General features: G+C 39.2%; 1 protein-coding gene across 5 annotated transcripts in view; it reads right to left on the bottom strand.

Moving 5' to 3' along the window:
- Cdh8 (cadherin 8) overlaps positions 1 to 16,959 on the bottom strand; it is a 337,933-nt gene extending 320,974 nt beyond the window's left edge. For 2 of the 5 annotated variants that reach the window (XM_063247432.1, XM_023565998.2), the window contains exons 1-2: positions 16,503 to 16,959; positions 2,772 to 3,221 (exon numbers count right to left, since the gene is read on the bottom strand). In XM_063247432.1, coding sequence (XP_063103502.1) covers positions 2,772 to 3,023 — 252 coding nt within the window. In that variant the 5' untranslated portion in view covers positions 3,024 to 3,221; positions 16,503 to 16,959. Of the gene's footprint in view, positions 1 to 2,771; positions 3,222 to 15,499; positions 15,714 to 16,502 lie in introns of those variants that run through there. The other 3 variants (XM_063247433.1, XM_063247434.1, XM_063247431.1) reach the window with 3 other exon arrangements.
- Between the last annotated feature and the right edge of the window lie 4,472 nt (positions 16,960 to 21,431).

Genomic DNA, 21,431 nt, shown 5'->3' on the forward strand with positions numbered 1-21,431 from the left:
GAGTCAGATGTGGAAGAGTGTGCACAGAGATAAAACACTGGAAAGCACTGGTGGGCATTCTGATAGGGATCATCCCTGCACTCTGCCTGACTCCTAATCTGAAGCAACCACCTGAGATGTATTTTTGGCTTTGCCACGACCCAGGGTGGGTGGCAAGACTAGGCTGTCATAATTCAGGAATAGTATTTTGAAGAGGAAATGCATGTGGTTATAAGTATTTACAGAAAAGCCCTTCAGGAATTAAGTTTAGGGCCAGGGATATAGTCAGCAACACAAGTGACTGCCTGGCAAGCCGAAAGTCTTGAGTTCAATTCTAGTACAAAAAAGAAAAGAAAAGAAAAGAAAAGTGATTTAATCCTTGCCTGACAATTGTTTGGGAATTGGCAGAGTGGAGAGCATGTATGCGAAAGGTCTACTTCACACAAAACGGGTGTTGCCAGGACTCAAAAGCATTTCTACCATTTAAAGGGTTCACCAGTGACAATTTTTGCAATTCGAAGAAGCACAAGCATCTCAAGTGTTACTAAGTCACATTAGGATGCTGTATGCCTCTGTTGCTATTACTTCTGTTAAGGAATGGAAGTGAAATCAACCATCAGATTCTTCGCCCAAAACAAATCCTACTTTAATTACATTCTCTTTTCAGATAAAAAGGGAATGCACTCTGGGGTCAGCATATTCAGTTACTTACATTATGCAGTACATGATCAGTGTGACATACCTGCATTATGAGGTGACTAAGAAACGTAGGGAGGAAGTATCCATCCATTAAATGTATATACATATATTTCTAAAATTTAAATGGTATGAAAATGACTTGCTTGAGAGTTGATTAAAGACATTTTGAATATCTAGAAGTAGAAATGTAAGAACTTGGAATTCTACACTCAACAACTCAAGAGCAAATTATAGTTTTAACTCCAGATGCCTAGTTAGTAGTACATAACAGGTTACAGTGGATGAAATTATGGCCTTGGGAATTTCCAACAGAATTTAAACACAGGTAGGTCATTTACTAATTTTTTGATATTGGTTTGGTTTATTAATTCATCTTAATCTCAGTTTCTGCATCTACAGAAGAAAGAAAGAAAGTGAAGGAAGAAAAGAAAGAGGGAAAGAAAGTGGAGAAGCCCATATGCAAAACTCCTGGGGCTAGATGTATTTTGGAATTGAGAAACTTTCATAGAAACATATCAAGTTTCATAAACCATGAAATAAGTACCACCCTCAGCAGGGTCTGGGGTGGCATCTTATAACCAACTACATTAACATTTCTGTACTGAAATATATTAGCAGTCACAGTAATGTGATACATAACTATAAATAGTTTCAAGTCAGTTCTGCTACCTGAATTTGTATCAAGCATACTAAATGATTTTGTAAGCTTTTGTGTTTTGAACTTAGGAAAAAAGCACTATAAATTCATTTTTTCCAGATTTATTTTTGTATGTGTATGTATACATATGATCATACAAAAATAAATATACATATGTGAGATTATTATCTGGGTCAGATTGGTTTGTGCCAATGAGATACATTTATAACACTGCTGAACAGATAAAGAACACTCAGTATCAGTTAGAGTGTGAGTTCCTTGAAGGCAAAAGTGGTTGCTTGGTTGCTAACTGTATCCCCAGGTGCCAAGTGGAGAGCCTCGTACAGAGGAGGGGCTCAAAAAAGATGAGTGCAGTGACTCAAGATATCTCCTCATCCAAGCTTCCTTCATCCAAGGAGAACCACATAAAATGAGGAATGATCCTTGCTTAGTAGATCCTTGTAAGATAATAGAGTAGACAAAGTAATGTTATCAGAACTTCTTAGTGGAACACAAGGAGTTAATTCAAATCTTGAAGATAAATATTCAATTCTTCTTTTATTTTTCTTTTAAATCATCACATTCCGGAAATGTCATGATTTTCCTTCTGAAATCTAACTTATCAGGAAAATCGGCCTTTGGCAGGCTCATAATGGAAATTTTACCTATGATGATAGTGTGAGTTAAAGAAGTTTTTGAACAGTTCTGAGGCGAGGGGAAGTATGTAAAATCTTCAATAATCTGCAGCATGATTTTGCAAAGCAGGCATCCCGTGTTGATACAAAGAACTTGCCATCCAGTGTAATGCACACACACACACACACACACACAACTAAAGCTTTAGTTATATGCATTTGCTTCTACTAGGAAATGAATTCGTTTCCTACTATAAAGTTAATCAAAATGCAACACAAGACACTGTGAAGCATCTACATCGAATATTTCCCTCTCACTCCTATGAAGTGAGACAACAAACAATGAAACAGAAAGGAGAAAAATATACCTGAAATTGAAGGTACATGGTAGTAAAATATAACGAAATAATAGCATAACAATTCAGATGGCAGGAATTCAAACTCAGTAAAAACATACACCTCTTCTAAGTTCCTGTCCAAGTACTTTAAACTAGGATTAAAAATAAGTTTGGCATAGAGAACTCACAAGTGAATGTGAAACAAAGATTATTGGTTTATGCATTACACAAATGTCATAGTATTATCTCTCTGGGGGATGAAAGAGGTGGAATTGGGGATGGGAAGAGCTTTCCTTAGAGGATTATTTTAAATCATTACCATGGCATTATCCGTATTCCTAAAGAAACTAACAGGTTAACTGACTAACCATCTGGCCTAAAGGAATTACAGCTATGTGTGGTAATAACTGTGGAGAGTCTGACGTTAAACATAAAAAAACCACGAACAAACCCTGAAATTGGGATCTTAAAAACAAAGCTTACCCGGCCAACAAGAATCGGTTCAGGTCCAGAAAACTCTTCCAGGACGAACATTTGATTCCAAACCCAGCCTCTTTTGGAACGGTTCAAAACCCGCTGTTCTTCACTCAGCCTGTTTAGTTCCAAAGGGGATCCACTTGTTAAAAGTTGAGACTGATTCATTGGAGCCATGTAAATGCAAGGGGGAAGAGTAATCCATAACATTATTAATGGAGTCCAGAGATCCAAGAGCATTTCTGCTAGCCGTTCTGGCATGGTCCCACCAGTTAAGCAAATTGCCACGAAAATGAGATAATTATTTTTTTTGCCTCCGGTCTGCAGCCATCCAATTCATCATGCAGTGTGTGGCATTTACTTACAGCTCTGCCACGTGTTTGGAGCACAGGAAACAGACATCATGTAAGCAGTTTTCTAAGACCACAATCCATTGGCTTTCGTTTTCATTGAAATTACCTGCAAAAATGAGGAAGAAATATAAGGTCTGCTGAAACAGATATTAAAACGAAAACACTGCTTTTCAAAAGTGCCCAATTGATGAGTAGGGGCTTCCCTTCCCTTGAGCTAAGAAAGTGGATCTGAAGAACTAGAATTAGCCAGAAAGTCTTTTTTTATTTTTAAGAATCATTGAGATTTTAGGATTCATGACATTGCTGTCATTTGTCAAAAACTTGACTAAAAGAAATTCTCTTTTTCTTCCTGGTTTCTTTTGTTTCACTTCCTTTCTACTTTCCTTATTTGTATCCTACCTTCTCTCGATCTGCCCATCTCTTGCTCTTCTTTCTTACATGTGTCTTTGTTTAAAATGCAAATTTGAGTAAATGGATACAAGACCATATTTGTTCTATTTCCACCTTTGTAATTAACCTGAAGCCAGGTTATGATGATATCTATAAAAAATATAAATGGAATGGAGATTTTCCCAATTGTTAGGATTTTTGACAGCCAGTACTTATCAGAAGAGTCTGTTGAGGATGCAGAATACAGTTCTCTACTAGGATGCTAATAGGGAGGAAGTAAAATTAGAATGGTCTCAGAGAAACTGTAATGTCTGGCATCTATAGTCTAATCAGGACAGTGTCAGGGCTCCCATTCAAAACGTACATATGAACAGGAGATTTAAATTTATGAAAAGCTCCTTTGGAAATTAAATATGATAAAAATAGAATTCTCAATTGAAGAAATTGAGAACATAAGGAATATATATATATATATATATATATATATATATATATTCCTTATAACCTGAGGTGTCAAATGCATGTTTTGCTTACTTTAAAGGTGGCAAAACATGTATCTTCCTTCTCAAAAAACTTACTTATAAAGAAGTAATGTTCACTACAGATCCCAGAGCAAAGACTTGCTGAATTAGATTAAATGGGGAATAATTCTTCAGGACATCCTAGGGAACAGTTTGACTTAGGGAATTCATAATATGGTAGAGAAGCTTTCACCTTGGGCGCCTGCTTCTATTCTGGCTCAGAATGAGAAGTTAAGCAGGTTATTAATGTTCATTCCTCTGGTGAGTGGCCTCAGTAAAATCAGCTAAAAGGGCCAGATAAAGATTCTCCTGCAAACACAGGGAGTACCTGACCCAACAAGATGCCCAGTAGCATTGCCCTGCTTGTCACTCTTTGCTTGGGCTCAGCTCAAACATTGGGATTTTGCATCTAAATCACATCCCACACTGGTGAATGCATGGGACAACACTGCAATCAAAAGTTGGTTTGCAAAAAAGCGAAGAACACTTTGCAAAGGTACAGAAACTCAGAGAAAACATTCCAGAGAAACGTGTTCTCTCCTTTGCCTAAAACTGCAGAACACTTGGGAAATCAAGTCTTCTCTTCAGACACATTTTCCTTAAGATCCACTTTCAGGGGAAAAAAAAATTTGAAAAAAATGAATCTACACTCATTTCAATGTGAGAGAAGAGTCTCACAAACTTCTGAACTGAAACAACAGTATTCAAATGGTCTCAATAAAGAAATACCTAAATATTTGAATTTTATTGATTTTTCAATCTACCTAATTACTCCAAAGGCATTTGCAGCCATGATCTCTACTAGACAGAGGATATGGAGGAGGATCAGAGTTTGCTGAAGAGTGTCTGTTATATAGACAGATAGACCTACCCTTGAATCCCAGCTTGTCCTACTTTCTCGGTATTGAAAGACAAGACACTCAATTTGAGCCGTAGTTTTCTTGTCAGCAAAAGAATAGTAATCATAATAATTCCTACCTTACAGGGAAACCATGCTTATGGTTGGGAACCAGAATGCATCAAGAGTAACCAACATATTGGAAATCATTAAATTGTAATTCATGTAGTTAGCCTGGGCCAGACTATGAGGGTAGTGTTGACAGGGTCCTCGTCCTGGAGAGGCATTGGTAATAAAGATAAAGAGTGATGTTGTGTGATCCCTACAATAAAAGCAAGCATGGTATTGAGCACAAAAGTGGCAGGTGGTGGGAGGAGGGAGGCCATGCTGATGAGGCAGGGCTAGGCTGTTCCACTGGTGGACTTCCTCTAGTCAGGGAGTCTCCACTCAAACACTTCTCAACACATAGAGAGATTATTTTCTCCAAATGTACTCTGCTCCATGGGAGGCCACACTTGAATTCCCAACAGCCACGGGTGCTACTCTCCAATGTCCTGAATGCCATAGATGCAACAAATGGATGTGAGTGACCTCTAGTGTCAGCCTGTGTGGGGGCTGGATTTACCAACTGTACACTTAGAAGTTCATTGTTGCCAACAACCAAAAAATATGAACAAAAATGATTACAATAAGGACCCAACTGTTTATTTTGAGAACAAAAAGAGCCTGTATTGATAAAGTAGTTTATATAGGCTCGCATGTACAGCTCTTTTAAACTGCCTAATATGCTATGTACTCTGGCAGTTAAGTTACTCATAGTTCCAGAATAAGAAAGCTTAATCCCAGTTAAACCCAAAACAGACACTGCCTTCAAGGGACCACCCTGTGACATTTGGAAGAATGGGACATGATATAGTCCCTATGTGAACTCACCAGAATTGAGCAAAACGTGATAACAAACCCTGAAACAGATTTACACAAACTCATCAGAATAAGCCAAAAGGAATAATAACACCCTGAAGCAATGCTGCATAATGGCATAGTTTTGTTAGGTTAGAATGAATACACTAGTAAAGAGATATGTCAGTGGTCATAAATAGTATCCATTACCCCAATATCTTCCAGTCAGGTACAGCTCTCTAGATTGTTGAGTTTAAAACTGAGGCAGAGAAGTCATTAACTTAAATGACTAAAGAATCGTCCCAGAAAGGACAGAATCATTTTTGAATCTAGGTAGCATAACTAAAATTCTTTTTTTTTTAACATGAACTCTCCTCCCATTACATAAATATGTCATGTACTTATACTATGTGTTGTACACTGAGGGTAGCGAGGCAAGCAGTTCAGATTACCTACATTTGGGAAGCAAAGAATCTAGGTAGAAAAGAAAATGGAATATATAATTACTATATTAAGAGAAATGTCATTATAGAGGGACTAGAGGAACATGAAGCAATAACACACTCCTCAACCTGGAAGAATTAAAGAAGGCTTCCTGGAGGAGGTGTCATCTAATGATTCCCATTGAGAAGGAATCTTCTGGAGGAAGTAGATGTGAAGGACATTTCAGGACACCGATGGACAGAAACAACACCCCCCATCCTAATCCACGGTCCCTGGATGAGTCGGTATCTAAAATCATTACGGAATTATCACTGTAAACCAAATCCAGTACACAGCTGCTTTCTTTTTCCCCACCACACATTCATACTGGTCACAGTGTCTCAAGAGTTTATGTCAGATGGTTTATTCTCTTCTGGGCCAGTTCTTTGTGAGAATGTCAGATTTGGTTTTTTTTCCAAAGGTTTGGAAGAATAAAATTATAAGCCATCCCGAAGAAAGAGTATGCAACTTTCATAGAAAAGGATGAGGTGTGGTTTGGTAAATGTCTCCTTAGTGAGTGACAAGAGATGAGAAAAATTTGCCTCTTTTCAATAGAAAGCTTATTTCATGCACACATGTCTTTCACATCACACCTTCTATGTGAAATTTGTAGGGACTGAAACATTCATTTGCTAGCTTATTAAATTTTGACAAATTTTTGAATTATCTGTATTACTTTATATTTACTAAAACAGTTTTTATATGTTCATTTAAAAATGAAAACCTATATAATTTGCTAAATGCAACATAATTGTAAAATTGCAACATAAGTAGTGAACACTGAAAAAGACTCTTGGGCATTATTCAATCATAAAGCAAGATTGTATACACATCTATTCTTTAAAAGAACACTGAGATCAAAATGTTGCTGTTTTGTTGTTATTTCATTGTAGGGATAAGAAAACTGAACCATGTCACTTTAAATATTGCTTAGTTTTTACTAAACTAGATACTATTCAGTCCCTGAGGTCATCTATTATTAAAAAGAAAGATTAGCATTAATTAGAGACAGCCTCTTAAATTTTAACAGGTGGCTCTCTGAAATATAAACAAAAATCCTTGAGTTGCTTTATTCTAATTTCCATAGTACAGATGCCAATTTCACCCTTCTGTAATACCACTCACCAGCTCTGGCTATTACTGAAAATTTAACTGTGAGCTCCATTACGTTTCCTAAAAACTCAGTTCTAGCCCTTTTCTAATTAGGTCATCTATGCATGTAAATATTCACATAAATTACTTGGAAATCTTTGTGTACTACAGATTCTAATCTTGTCTAAACTGCAAACTATGTTGAATGCATTTAGTATTTTTATATGATGGAATATATACAATTCCCCATTCCCTTCCTTCCTATTTATGTGTAACACTGGAAAAATTACCACCGATAAGTTCACAATCACACACATTCATGTAATCAGATGATTTTGACACAGCATTCAAAGTTCTCTCCCCCTCGAAATATTATACTGTGACATTTAGAACTCTACTGTTTACATGTTTGTATCTATAACATGTACAGAACTACTGTTCCCCCTTAAAAGATCAAAAAATAAACAATTTTAGATGAAACCCATGTGATGCCACTTATCAAAATTGACACATTTTGGAAATAATAGCTGCTTACACAAACACAAATTAAGCAAGGCTGTAAAGTTTAGGTTAAAAAATCAATTTATTTTTACATTTTCCCAACCATAATATTTATGTCTGGATAATCAATTCACTTTATTATAATGCTACTGCATTGACTTATACCCACAAAAGTAAGAAAAGTTTGTAGACTCTCTGGAATTCTTATACATAGCAAAGTCTTTAGAATTTTCCCCAGAAAATCGCCCAGAAAATATTTCCTTGTATACTTGTAATCTGACTTTCCATTCATATTCAAATTTTAGAGCTGGTTCTAATTACAGCCTATGTCTAGCTCTGTTGACCCAGAGGCTTTTCTTTTTAAGGAGATATTGGTCAGTTCTTAGATATGATAAGTCATTATGTAAAAGCACATTATAGCATCGATTTGTAAACAGCTTGCAGATTGCAGTTCCAAATGATAAGACACAAATGATAGTAAAGTTTAAAATAAAAACCGGCTCTTACAGATACTTCAGGATTCTACCCAGTAGGTTATTGTGGTTGACAGGAAATTATACTTTTATTATCCACTGTGTTTACTGGCCACAATATTTCATAGGCGCAAAAATGGCACACAAGATCAGAGAGTTTCTATTAAAAATGTTTCTGACCTTGAATTTAGAGTCATTAGCAGCCTGCTTCAAAACAGGTAAATGCACATTGAATTCAAAGTGGTATTTCAGGAACACAGCGATGTGACTCAGTGTGTAGCCCAGTGCAATTCATGTCAAGCCCTAGGCGAATGAAGCTGAGCAGGGCAAGACGGTTTTTGGGTTTTAGAGAAGAATAGCACTTAAATGTCTCCAAATATAAATGGCATGAGAGAATCACCTTATTGGAGCCTTCAGAATGCTCTGACGGGATTCCCTTGGTAGAAATGGATTATGAAATGCTTTATGTACACTTATTTGCTTTGTTTGTTCATCTCTACCTTCAGCCACAGCACATCTGCTTGTCCTTCTTAGCCACTGGGCCCTATTCTTAACTAGACATTAGCCTGTCCAAAAGTGCATTGTGTGCCTTTTTCTCACTCACAATAACTCTTGACAAGTTTATTTTTCCTGTAATTGACATGCTATTATTTTTGACCTAAAGATATTTTGTATGTTTTTTTGATTGTTTTTCCTAAGTTCTAGAATGCTTGATCACCTTAGAAAAAACAAACATACAAGCAAATAATAAATACCTCCTCCTTTCTCAAGATTGGATCAGAAATTTATTTTTAAATAGAAGTTTTTTCTATTATAGATATTCAGAATGACTGTAACTAAGCCGATGACAAAGAAAATCAAAATGAGATATTTGCTCTCCTGTTATTGAACCAAATCTTTATTTCTGCAACTTTCTTGGAATCTTAGTTAAGACATTGAGGGCAAATCTATTGTATTGGTCTGTCTTGATGCATATTATACTGAGATATTTTTCTCCCCAAAACATAAGTGTATGTCTAAAACTTCCTTTGCCAGGAAGTCATTGCTTAAATTCATGTTCAGAATTTAATATTTGAAAACATAAAAGTGATAATTTGTGTTGGTTTTTTAAGTCAAAGCAGCCAATCAGAATCAACCTTATTCTTATCATTCTTGTAATTGTGTGAGAAGTTCTATGAGGTAGCAGCTTAAAACACCAATTTTGGAATCAACCTGTAGTTTCAATCAGAGCTCTATCATGCATAGAATACATTACTTGAGCAGATTCATCACATTTCTAACAGATAAGGAGATTGATGCTTTGTATTTCATACTACCTAAATTGAAGGACTGAGAAAAAATTAAATAAAGTAAGTAAAACTGTTAGTAGTGTAGCAAACTTTGGAAGTATTTCAAGGGCTTAATAAAACGTTGAGTAACTTCTCAAAACAAGTTTATTTAAATCTCCTGTTGTGTACATCAATGGGGGAAATTTCAATGTTCTATGCAATAAATTTTTCCAACTACTGACTTAAAAAAACTGGCACAAACAAAACTGAGTATAAATCAAACAGCATTTTACAAATAGCTCTTCCTGCCCACAGCTAACATACAGTTAAAGCAAAGTCTTTGTGTCTTATTTTAAGTCTCTGCTGGGCCATATGTTTACCCCCCAGAGCCAATCATTTTTCTTCTTTCCGTAGAAGACATGGCATTCTTCCCATCACTGTTTTTCTGCTGAGAGAGCAAAGTGCAATCACTCCTTGTACGTGCCAGAGCTACTCACTTTCAATCAAACAGTAACCACTCATTTAAAAAACATGGCCCATCATTTCTCTTCTAAAAGAGAAATCTCATAGCATTTAAAAATCATCTACATTCTTGTATGGATGGTGTAAGTGAAGCATCATACTAAACCCAAGACGAAACCAAGTTGATACCTATGCAGTACACAAACAAGAGCTCGGTGCACATAGTGATGGCTAAAACCTAGATTCAGGCAATATCTTTTCCCAAACATTTTCAATACCCTTTTGCTCTTTAAGGAATTTTAGTGCTACTGATGATAGAGAGAGAAAGATTTCCTTTCTCCCTTATATATGTGGCAATCTTTAAAATCAGTTACATTTTACCCAGGATTACAGAGAATGTTGTATTGAAATTGAAATGCTGCCAAGTATCTCCGTATGATAATCAAGATTCTGCCAGTTAGATTACGTTGTGTAGTAACCACGATTATAAGCATATCTTCCTGTCACTCTTTCATGTTTCAAAGACTTTATAGCTTAAAACACACCCACTGACACTGTTAACATAAATTATGGATGCAAATGATGGATAGCTAGACAGACGGAGAGATAGCAAACCATCATTTGACAAAAATAATATTGGATTATCACCCAGAATGTATAGCACATGAAAATTAAGGGAACTGCTTACAGGCATTCTAAAATAAGTATGCTAAATTCAGCTACTATATGTTAGTAAAACTGAAAGGCATGGCAAAGACAACTGTAATCAAAATAAGCATGTATCATTTTTTCATTTTTGAGCATCCTGGGAATAACTGGAGACAAAATTAAGTTCTATTGGTCAAATTCAAATAGCAAGAAACAAAGAATGAAATGTGCTCTGGCAATTTTTATAACAAATTCTGGAGCAAAATTATCAATATAAGAAATGAAGTCATCCCCATATGGTAATTACATCACTTTCTCCATCTACTTACTTTATGATATTTGTGCCATATTAAGAATTAAATAATCATGTATTAATCTAGAAGGAAACAAGACATGCAAAATACTGTTCTAAGTGACAATAGAGTCAAAATACAATCTTTCACACAATGATTACTTATAAAGATGAAGGTAATTCCACTTATCAGTACTTTGAAAATATTAAAAATATGCTTCACAGTAAAACACATCCACACAATCATGTTATCTTATTCTACGTTTTCCCTTGATACATATGTGATGGTCAGATATGCTGTTGATTAATAACAATAGAGGGGAGCATGGAATTGTCTCCATGGATACCTAGATTGCAATTCAGATGAGTTTAGCATGAACTGTCCCAATTAAATATGAAAAAAAGATGTATTAAAGAAAGAGAGCAGGCAGGATGGAGCAAGGAGAGTGAGGAGGTAAATTCCTTTTTGGTTAACTTTTATAGCTTCTTACCAAGTGAGAGGTACAGATACTGTTACTCGTACAAAGATCCCACAACTAAAGCATTTTGCCAATAAAATATAACTGTGTATCACATAGAATTTAGTAGCATTCTGTGATGCAAGTCAAGTCTTGGAGGCATTCTCATTTTTACAAATCTGAATTATGTCATTTTTTATATTCCCATATCATTTAAAAATGATTGTGAAGGGAGAAAAACATACTTTGCAGAACATGGATAAAATTGATTTTTAAAAATGAGAAAAGCTGTGTCTAAAAATAAACTTAGGAGGATCTATGAAATTTCTGTAAAGAACATTGTGGTAGGTAAGTCCCAATATTGGACTTTGGAGATGATAGTATTCTCTCCCACTTTAATGAAAGTAGCATATGAAAGAGGGGGACTGTAAAGTCTCTGCTAATTTGTTAATGTATTAAGTAAATGTTTCCTGGGCATTAACTTTGCAATCATCCTCTTGGCATTTGCACCTGTCTTTATTATGGCGGAACAGGAAAAAGAAAATGCTTGAAGGTTATAAATACAAGTGTCAATCTTTCATGACACTTTCAAAATAGATACAGAAAATCACAAAAATATATTTGTACCTACCCAAGGAACTATTAGACAAGAAATGTTTACAGACAAGAAGAAGGTGAGTGATATTTATGATAGGGAATAGCACATGACATTTAAAACTCAGGAAATAAAAGTTTGGGATATGATACAAAAAAGGAATCAGTATTGGCCTTGGTGCTTTGTCAGGAAGCATCAATGGAGATTTAGTTGCAGCAAAGTGAGGAAGAAGCTAAACTGCACGCCTTGAACTTATTTCTTTTCTGACCTTTTGAAGCTGCCAGGTTGAACTAATTTTCTCCTGTGGTTACAGCTGAAGTGGGTTCCAGAGTAAGGAAACAACAGTTCAGCAGGAACACAGTAGATTGTGCAGAGCTTTACATGAGAATGAAAGGAGAAAGTGCTGACAGCCCTTTGATGAATTAAGACATATTAAATCAGATGATCATTTTTATCCATCAAAAAATTGTTCTGTTTCATTGTTCTGTATCGTAGCTATTCAATTAGATGATCTGAGTAGAAATCCCCAGCACCACTGGATAATGTTTCTTAAAAGAGTGATCAATATATAATCTGAGTAACCAAGAACGCAATCTCAGGCAGATAAAATGACAAAGAAAACATGATAAAATCCCCATACTTGAAAAAGCAAATGAGTTAGTTTTCTTGGCAGATTTTTAAGAAGTAATATTGCTGTGTGTTTGCATTGCTGCATGTGTACATGTGTGTGTGGTACACACCTGTGTGTGTGTTAGTGTATAATTTGGATGTCATAAGGTTCTGCCTTGCTTTATATGAATACTTCATAAGAAGTATATAATACCCTAGAGTTAGAAACTTTTTTCTAAATTAAAAAGCAAAGTCAGTCCTGTTTGATTTATGAATGCTAACAGTGTTGAATGCAAGACATAAAAAGGAAACTACATTATTGTCTCTGCTTCACTGAGTAACTCTGTAACAAATATAAACTACTGAAACCAATATTAGCAGGACCACTGAGCATAGTATTTATAAAAGCAAGACTGGGGGCCTTAAACCACACTTACAATTAAAAGGCTGCTCTGATTATGCTTGTCCTCTGGTTTGTTAAATGCAAAACTTTGCTGATGGACCAGAAAAATGGTTGGAAAAAACAGAAATTATAGATCCTTTTACTCATTGTAAGCTTTTAGTTTTGCATGGTAAATTGGTTAAAAGTGGTTGATAAAGCCAAGAGACATTTTGAGTAGAAAACTAATGACCATCATTTTTTCCTTAAAAGAGTTTACTTATCATGATAAGGTTTACTGAATGGCTATTGAAGTGTGAATACTAACTTTTCAAAATGAGCTTTTATTTTTCCCACCAGTAAAAAAATGAAAAGCATCTCCAAAGCAAATCTCAGAGGTACAATTTCTTGACTAAAATCACTGTTTCCTAATTCTTTGGAACTTTCCTGCTTTGCTGCAAGTCTGATCCTCCATGTCAATAGGGAGTATCGCATTTTAAATTTCAACATAGTTTCCTAAGAATTTTACTTGATGAGTATATTTATAGACCAGTCTTTACAAATACCCTCAAATTTGGACTATTCCATATTGCTGGGCAGGTTGCATGAAGATTTTGTGCAGTTTTATTTTTTTACATAGACCATAATATCACTGACTACTTAAACTTTGTTCAGTGTTAAGTTGAAGGATTGTGATGGATGCTGTCTTGACCACATTTTAAAATAAATACCAAAATAAGGTAATTTTACAGAGTAAAGACTCTTTCCCTCTAGAATTGATGTGCACACAACAAGTAAATTGATCTGATTATTTTTTTTTAAGGTGGGCTGCTCTAGGATGGTCTGTTCTCCAGCAGTTGCACAGTTTCAAGAACTCAAATGATGCATTCTAGGTACCAGAAATGCAGCCAAGAAACGTTAGTCTTGGGTTCAGATACTGTCTTCCTGAAGGTTCTATGATCCTAAAGATTATAGGATAAATGCATTTATTATTTAAAAGTAATAATAATTACGAATGTACAATCCAATTGTGGGGTTTACAAAGTTTGAGTGAAAGCGTTACAGCATAGATTTCAGAGATCATTAGCTAGTGCCTTTAAATTATTTTCCCATCAGCAGGTACCTTGACAGGCATTCTAGTGCTATGTGGGTCCACTGAACAGCCCTAAATGCTCCTCTCTGTTTGCAGGAGGTATTTCTCTCAACTCCTCATCCTCCTCAGAGTCCAGGAAAAAAAAATAATCAAAGGTGATTTTAATAATCCTGAGACTGCTTCTGCAGGAAATGGCCATGTGGCAAATAGATCAGAATTGCTGAAGCAGAATTACAGAGTTTTATAATCAGTATTATTATTTAATAATATAGTGGATAGCTCTAAAATTTCTTTCAACCTTAGAGCTCAAAAAGGTAGAACACGTATGAACATGATTAGGAGAACCTCCTTTGAGGAAAAAATTGCAACCCTTGGAAACATCTTTCAAAGGTGTCAGTCTTCTCAGCAAAACAACTCTCTCTCTCTCTCTCTCTCTCTCTCTCTCTCTCTCTCACACACACACACACACACACACACACACACACACACACACACCCGCACACACACCCACACACAGAGGAGGAAATCCCTGCAAAACTGGACGCAGCTGATGAAAGGCAATGGCCAGGGAGAAATTTCAGTGGTGTTTAGCATGAACGACAGGGCTCATTTTGCATGCAGTGAAGTAGAGCAGCCAGGCTGAATGGATGGAAAATCCCACTCTCAAATCTTACATAAATATCGCTTTCCCACATACACTTTTCCAGTTGAAATGCTCCTATAATGAAGCCAGAGGTGACAGCACCGGGAGGGTTTTTAACCACTGAGGAGTCTGTAGGAGTGTTATAAAGGGGACTGGCGCTTTCAAAATGCCTCCAACCAACCCCAGTCCCCCTATCTCCCTGGTGCTGGTGCCCAGGAGAGGACACTGCTCTCACATACCTTCTCTCAAGTCCTCTCTTTCCCTCTGTCAACCCACAAAAGCAGCGAAGCCTGGCGACCCAAAATCAGGGGCCGCTCTGATTAGCAGCTCCGCGCTCCGGGACTGTGGGATCATGCTCCCCTAAAGAGGAAACTCTTGTGGAATCTTCAGGAAACGGTGTAAAGTTGAAAGGGCCTTTTCTCCCTCCTGCTTGTTAGGTTACAAGCTCTGTTCTTTAATTGGAGCTAAAGTGAGCAGCTGACAGCCTGATTTTCCATTAAGGACTAATGTTGTGCGTTCGCAACAATAAACAATTAATGCTGTTTGATTTCTTGCATTTAGCAACCCAAGCAAACAGCTGCCATCTCCGCTGGCGGAGGCAAAGGGCGAGCGCAGGACGTGCTGCGGGCTCTGTGCCTGCGGTGCAGGGTTGACAACCACAAAACTTTGAGCTTTTTCTTACATCGGGTGGGGCGAGATTGATCTTGGGGAGGGGAAAAGCAGAGGAAATCCTGGATACCTGTGGCATCATCTGCGTTGGCGGCGGCGCGTTTTCCCTGTTTCCCAGGCGGAGCTGGAGCCCGGGAGGAAGGGATTAGGTCTCCTGTAAACCTGTTATGCGCTGGGGAAACCCGGGCGACGGCGACAGCCCCCTTTGCCTCCGGCCCTGGAGGGGCGCGCCCCCCCCCCCCAAGGCTCTCGGGTAGAGGAGTTAAGACAGCTCCGAAAGCGCAGCTTTCCGGAGGCTCTGCGGGTTCCGGGGGAGGAACCCCGGTTCAGGAGGCCTCCGCGAGCTCGTTCTCCGGGCTCAGGGCGACTGCTTGAGGGTCCTGCGCGGGCGCGGGGCAGCGTTCGGGTGTGAGCACAGCCGCGAGGGGGTTCGGGAGCCTCGCAAGTTTGTGGCCGCCACCGCGCCCCCCAGGCTGGAGCAGCCACTTGTGGGAAAGCTTTCGCGCCGGGGCTTTCGAAAGGCGCTGAGCCTTGGCCCTCAGCCCCACCGCTGGGGTCGCCCTTCCTCGCTCTGGAGAAGAGGAGGTGCAAAGCACCAGTCGGAGGGCACCTCCCTCCCGCCCCTCCGCCTCCTCTCTCTCCCCTCAGGATCGCGCCTCCTCCCGCCTGGGGGTGTCTGGCGCTTCCCATTCCCCGCACGGACCCCGCAGTGAGGGCGCGCGGCTGCGGCGGCGCCAGCCCGGATCCGCAGGCGACGAAATCGCCTGGCGACTACAAGGATGGAGATGAACCCGAAAACTGCAGGGGCGCAGTCTTGGAGCCTCACGACATCTCAGATCTGTTAGCAGAGCAGTTTGCCAAAACTGTCAGGCAAATTGAGGCGTCCGCGTCAGCCGCGATTATCGCCAAAAGAGGCGCAGCCCAGCCTTGCTGGTCCCACCAACCCGCACCCACTATTGGGGTGGGGGGGAGACGTGCGCAAGGGGTCCGAAGGGACCTGGGAATGCCTAAGAGAAACATTCCCCGCCGGGTCTTGGGCGGTGAAGGAATAGATGGGTAGGGGCAGTACTTACTCTCCTGGTTGTCCGCGTTGGCGAATTTCAAGCCTCCTGTTTCACAAATGGCTGGAGGGGGTCCGGGTGGGCTCCCGTGGGCGCCTGGTGCTGACCGGTTCCTGAGCGCTGGGCAGGCGCCTACGGATTGCGTTCATGCCTCTCGGAGATGCCGATCCCGGGGCGGAGACGTGAGGCGGGAGCGCTGGGCTCTGGGTGTCCGCAGCCCAAAGTGCAGCCGGTGAGTTGAAGCTACCGTCTATGCACAAACCCGCGGAGACGGCGGTGGGGCTTCGAGGAGGAAGGGAGATTCCAAATAAATCCGCTAATTCTGAGCTGAGCGCTCCGGCGTGCGAGCCCGCCTGCCTGCCAAATGTAACTGTGAAGTGATGTGGAAAAGTGAACCGGGTACCTCCCCTGACGGATCTCATTGGGCAGAGCGCAGAGGCAGGTCTACCACTTGGAAATGCATGTAAGCAGCCCCCCTCCCCACCCCACCCACGCCTCCCCCTGTGCTCCCGCGCGCCCGCTCTCCGCTCCCCTTCCTCCCTCCAAGTGGGCGCTCAACTTTTCGCTCTTCGCTCGCGAGCACGCCCCGCGCGTCTCCGCCGCCCGAGCCACAGCTTGAAGATGCGCCCTCGCAGGCTGTGCGCGCGGCTCGCGGAGGGCCGACCTGCGGGAGGAGAGAGTTGTCAGACGGGAACGGGATGCGGAGGAGGTACCCGCGCGCTGATTCTGCCAGGTCTCACCTGAGCACTGGGGCCAGCGTTCTCTTGAAAAGCGTCTCTGTGAGGCTCATCTATTTGCCTTTAGAGGAGCAGGAGGAAGAGGACCCGAGAGGGCAGAGCGAGGCGTGTGGGCAGTTTACCTTGTCTTTTTCTTGGGCCTCTTGAGTGTAGCAGAGGGTGTTTGTAAGGCTACTCCCTGCTACTTAGACCCTACTGGTTTAGAGGTTGCATTTTCCTGGTCACGGAGCGGAGTGCATTCCTGATGCTCCGGACTTCTAACTCATTTGGGAAGAAGGGATGTGGGACTTTCAGGAGGGGCGTGACATGGTGCATGTAAAATAGAGCAGAACTTGTTGGCCAAATGGAGGGAGAGACTGCCAAGTCCTCCCAGTGTGCGCTGACCTGTTCTCTAAGGTCCCATCCCGAACCTGATTCCGCCAAGGTACCCTGTCTGTGTTCTCTTCCAGTCCGCTGATGGGTTCCACTCAGATCTTGAAATGGTCACGCAGAGGTGCAGCCCTGCAGGAAGGAGAATGAATCAGGAGGTCCGGATGCCTGTGTTTTTTTCATGATTGAGACCAAAATGCAGAAATATTCAACAGCTTTGATCCTATTTTAATAAAATTGGTGAAATATAAGACAAATTACTCTTCACTTTAGAAAAGAAAGTCTCCTTCACTGGAGACTCTGGTGTAGTTCGTTCTCTGCATCCTTGATGTGAGTGCTAAGAATGGCTTTGTACCATCTGGGGACAGAGCTGAAGCAGAAGGGGAAAGGGTGCAGGGGACCAGACACATGGCCTGTAGAGCTTGTGCTGTCTGACTCAAATTAATGAGACACAGTGAACAGAAAGGAAAAACAGGCACAATATGCTTATGATATGTATGCAAATTTGACTATTTTGTACTGCATGGAACATCCCTTTGTAAAACATTGCAAAGAATATTGACTACAGGTCTGATATCTGTCTTGCACTCTAGCCATCACGGGTAAGGAATTTAGTGAATTATTTCAGAGAGGGAGAAATGAAGAGAACCACAAATTATTCCCGCCCTCCCACTGCAGGAAGTCACTAAGTAACTGTTTGTTCTCCCCTCAAATTGTGTCTGCTCCCAGGGTATTCTGGAATTGGCTAATTCTGTTTTAGCATAAAAAGAACAGCGGTGAATCCTCAATCAAATTGTAACTGTGGTTAAACCAGACAGTCCCGAATGGACAAAGAAAGACCACCTCTCAGGTTGTGCTTAATTTTTGGATGTGCATTCTCACTTTGAGCAAGTGATCTGAACTGTTCCTTGGGGTGCTTTCTTACATCTATGAAAGTTAAAGGAAAGGTCATGTGTTACGGAAGCCTGGGGACTGTCACAGGTAAACTCCTTTCAACAGAAAGTAGAAATGTTAAACAATATTCTGGAATCTCTTTTTCTTTAGAAAAGTAAAAGAAAAGAAATTTATGCTGACCGAGTTGAGGGACAGAATCTCCTCCCTTGGGTACCTTGAGTTAGGATATTTGCTTTGTCTTGCTCTGTCCATATTCATTTTCCTCAAAGCCATTGTCCTCATTTCACTTTGGACTCTCTAGAATTTACAGTAACCTTTCTACATCTGCTAATCTCTGCTGGAAGCATTGCAAGGAATTTCCTGGCAAATTCTTAACAGAGGTCTGGATGATTAAGAAGTGTAAAAGAGGATTAGGATAATGTAAAAAATCCTGTAAGGACATTTCTAAAATAATCAGGGATGCTACAAGACAAGCCCTTTTCTCTTTAACAATTCCACCCACTGGTGATAGGAATGCAGTGTTATGTCACAAGGGTGAGAGCCTACACCATCTTCTCCTGGGTTAGAGCCTTTCAGCAGGCATGGGGGATGCTACACAGGTTTTAAGGAATGGTTATCAAAATCACAAGTATTTTGGAGAATTGCAGAGGAGGAAGGCTGAGAGATTATTTAATAGGACAGTAGTATAACCAGGAGGAGTTCAGGGGAGATAGAGAGCTGAGTTCAGAGTAACCTTGGCAGTAATGCTCAAGTGGGCTGAGGCAGGAGGTCTTTAGCCTGGGTTTCAGTGATGGGCAGACAGTATTGTAGGTATGACTACTGTAGTTGAGAGTGAATAACAAGGAGACAGACTTCATGTAAGAAAGGGCATTTTTTCCTTCACTTTTCTAGAAAGGTTGTTGTAACGGGCTGAGAGAAACAGCAAGCCAATTGGCCAGTTAGTGGAGGTTAGTAGGAGCATGGTGAGCCAGCTGGTTGTAGTACAAAAGAGAGCTGGGCAGACCCTAAATTCTCCAATAGAGCACAAAATGGCAAAACTGGAATATGTAGATAATGTTTGCTCCTTTAAAACAAGCATTTCTTGTTCTCATCCTTTAGTTTTCTTTCATTTAAAAGTGCAAACTAATACAAGATAAAATATTTTTGCTATATTATGATTATTAAGAATTTTCAGCTTGATTAGACTGCTTTTAAGTTTAAATAAGCTGTTGAATTTGCGGATATCTTGTTACAAATATTTTGGGTGATCCAGGAGTATGGATTACATGAAATAAGAGGTTTTATAATGTGCAATCTGACAAAAGTACTATGAAATAAGATGAAAAATTTAAGAATTTGAAAGATGTATAAATCAAAATACAAATACAGCACTAGTGAGTGTTTAGCATTGTTCTACTAATGCAGTCTTTTTAACATATTTCATTAGAATGAAGAACTCTGAAAGTTTGTCCTTTATTGGGAGTTGGAAGCTAAGCAATATATAACAATTATGAACTTATTCATAAAGCATATCAAGTTTCATTTTGAATTCCAATACTGGAAATAAGTCATAACAAGAGTAAAAGTATAAAAATAGTTTTGAGCAACACACAAATATTTAAACAAATTTGGGTAAGTTTTTCTTAAAATTTGTGAGTTCCTTTTAAACCAGGTTCTTAATAAAATCACAAAAATGGTGGGGTGGTTTTCAGTTAAAGTGAAAGTTAGGAATTATGAAGGATTTCCTTAATAAGCCAATGGTTTTCAACTTATGACCCTTGGACCAATTTCAACCTCAGCATCTTCTGAAGGTTTCAGGATCTGTGTTTTAACAAATACTCCAGGGAATTCTATTGCTTACTAAAGTTTGAGACCCTTTGCTATAAAAAATTTCCCACTCTTGTGGTACATTAAATGCATCATATTCATTCTTTTTCTGGTTCTGGAGCATTTCATTTAAGAAAAAAACGTGAGTACATTAAATTTATCATGTGGTTTCTTCACCATTGTTTTTCATGGAATAAAAATAACCCCTATTCCTTAAGAGGTTATGAATTCTTAGAGTAAGATCATCTTCAAGCTTGTTGTTCAGGGTTATGATACTACGCCATTCATGAATGCTTATTTTAGCTATTCCTGAAATTAAGCTTGTATCCCTGAATATTGTCTGTAATTACTAATCTTCAGCTTGTCATTATATTTTCTGTAAATGGACCTGTAAACACTTTCTGAAAACCACATCTGTGCTGTGAGCATTGGGGAGAAGGTCTTCAAATTGGCCTTATCTCTCATCTCTCCAGGTGCCAGGAAAGAGATAAGCTCTAATTCAGTTTCTAACCAAAAATGGGTGTGGGGGGGGCAGCTTTAGAGGAACTGGCACAAAGCTATCAATGAGCCAGACCAGGTTTTGTGGATTTCAGTTTTTTGTTTTGTTTCATTCATCCTGAAAGAGACTTATAAGTAGTTTGAGATTCTAGACTCTTCTTTTTTTAACTTTGTTAACAAGAGAAAAAGAACTTAAAAATATTTTGGATTGTATTCTGAAAGAAAGATGAAAGAAGGAAATATAAAAAGAAAGGATACAAAGACCTTGCATTAGTGCTGGTTGATAACATTGTATTTCATAATAACACAAAATTGAATTTAATTTTAATTCTTGTTTAAAAGTCCATTATTTAAAACTTACTTACTTACACACACATATCACTACAAATGCACAGATGCATAAAGATGCATAGAGCGACCAACACGCCTCTAATTATATATAAGATAGAGTTTATAGTTTGGATTAATTGTTATCAAATTGCTTATTACAGAGAAAACCACTTCTATATGCATTCAAAAAATTCTCTCAGAAAATTGAAAGGAAATTACATTACAGAGACTGTGAGCAAGATTTCTTTATCACTCAAAGCTGCATAATGTTGGCTAAGGATTTTTTTGTCTGTTTTTCACAGATGCT

This window comes from Cavia porcellus, unplaced genomic scaffold, assembly GCF_034190915.1.
Source record: "Cavia porcellus strain 051 isolate PalLab524CR breed Dunkin Hartley unplaced genomic scaffold, mCavPor4.1 scaffold_4, whole genome shotgun sequence".
NCBI lineage: Eukaryota > Metazoa > Chordata > Mammalia > Rodentia > Caviidae > Cavia > Cavia porcellus.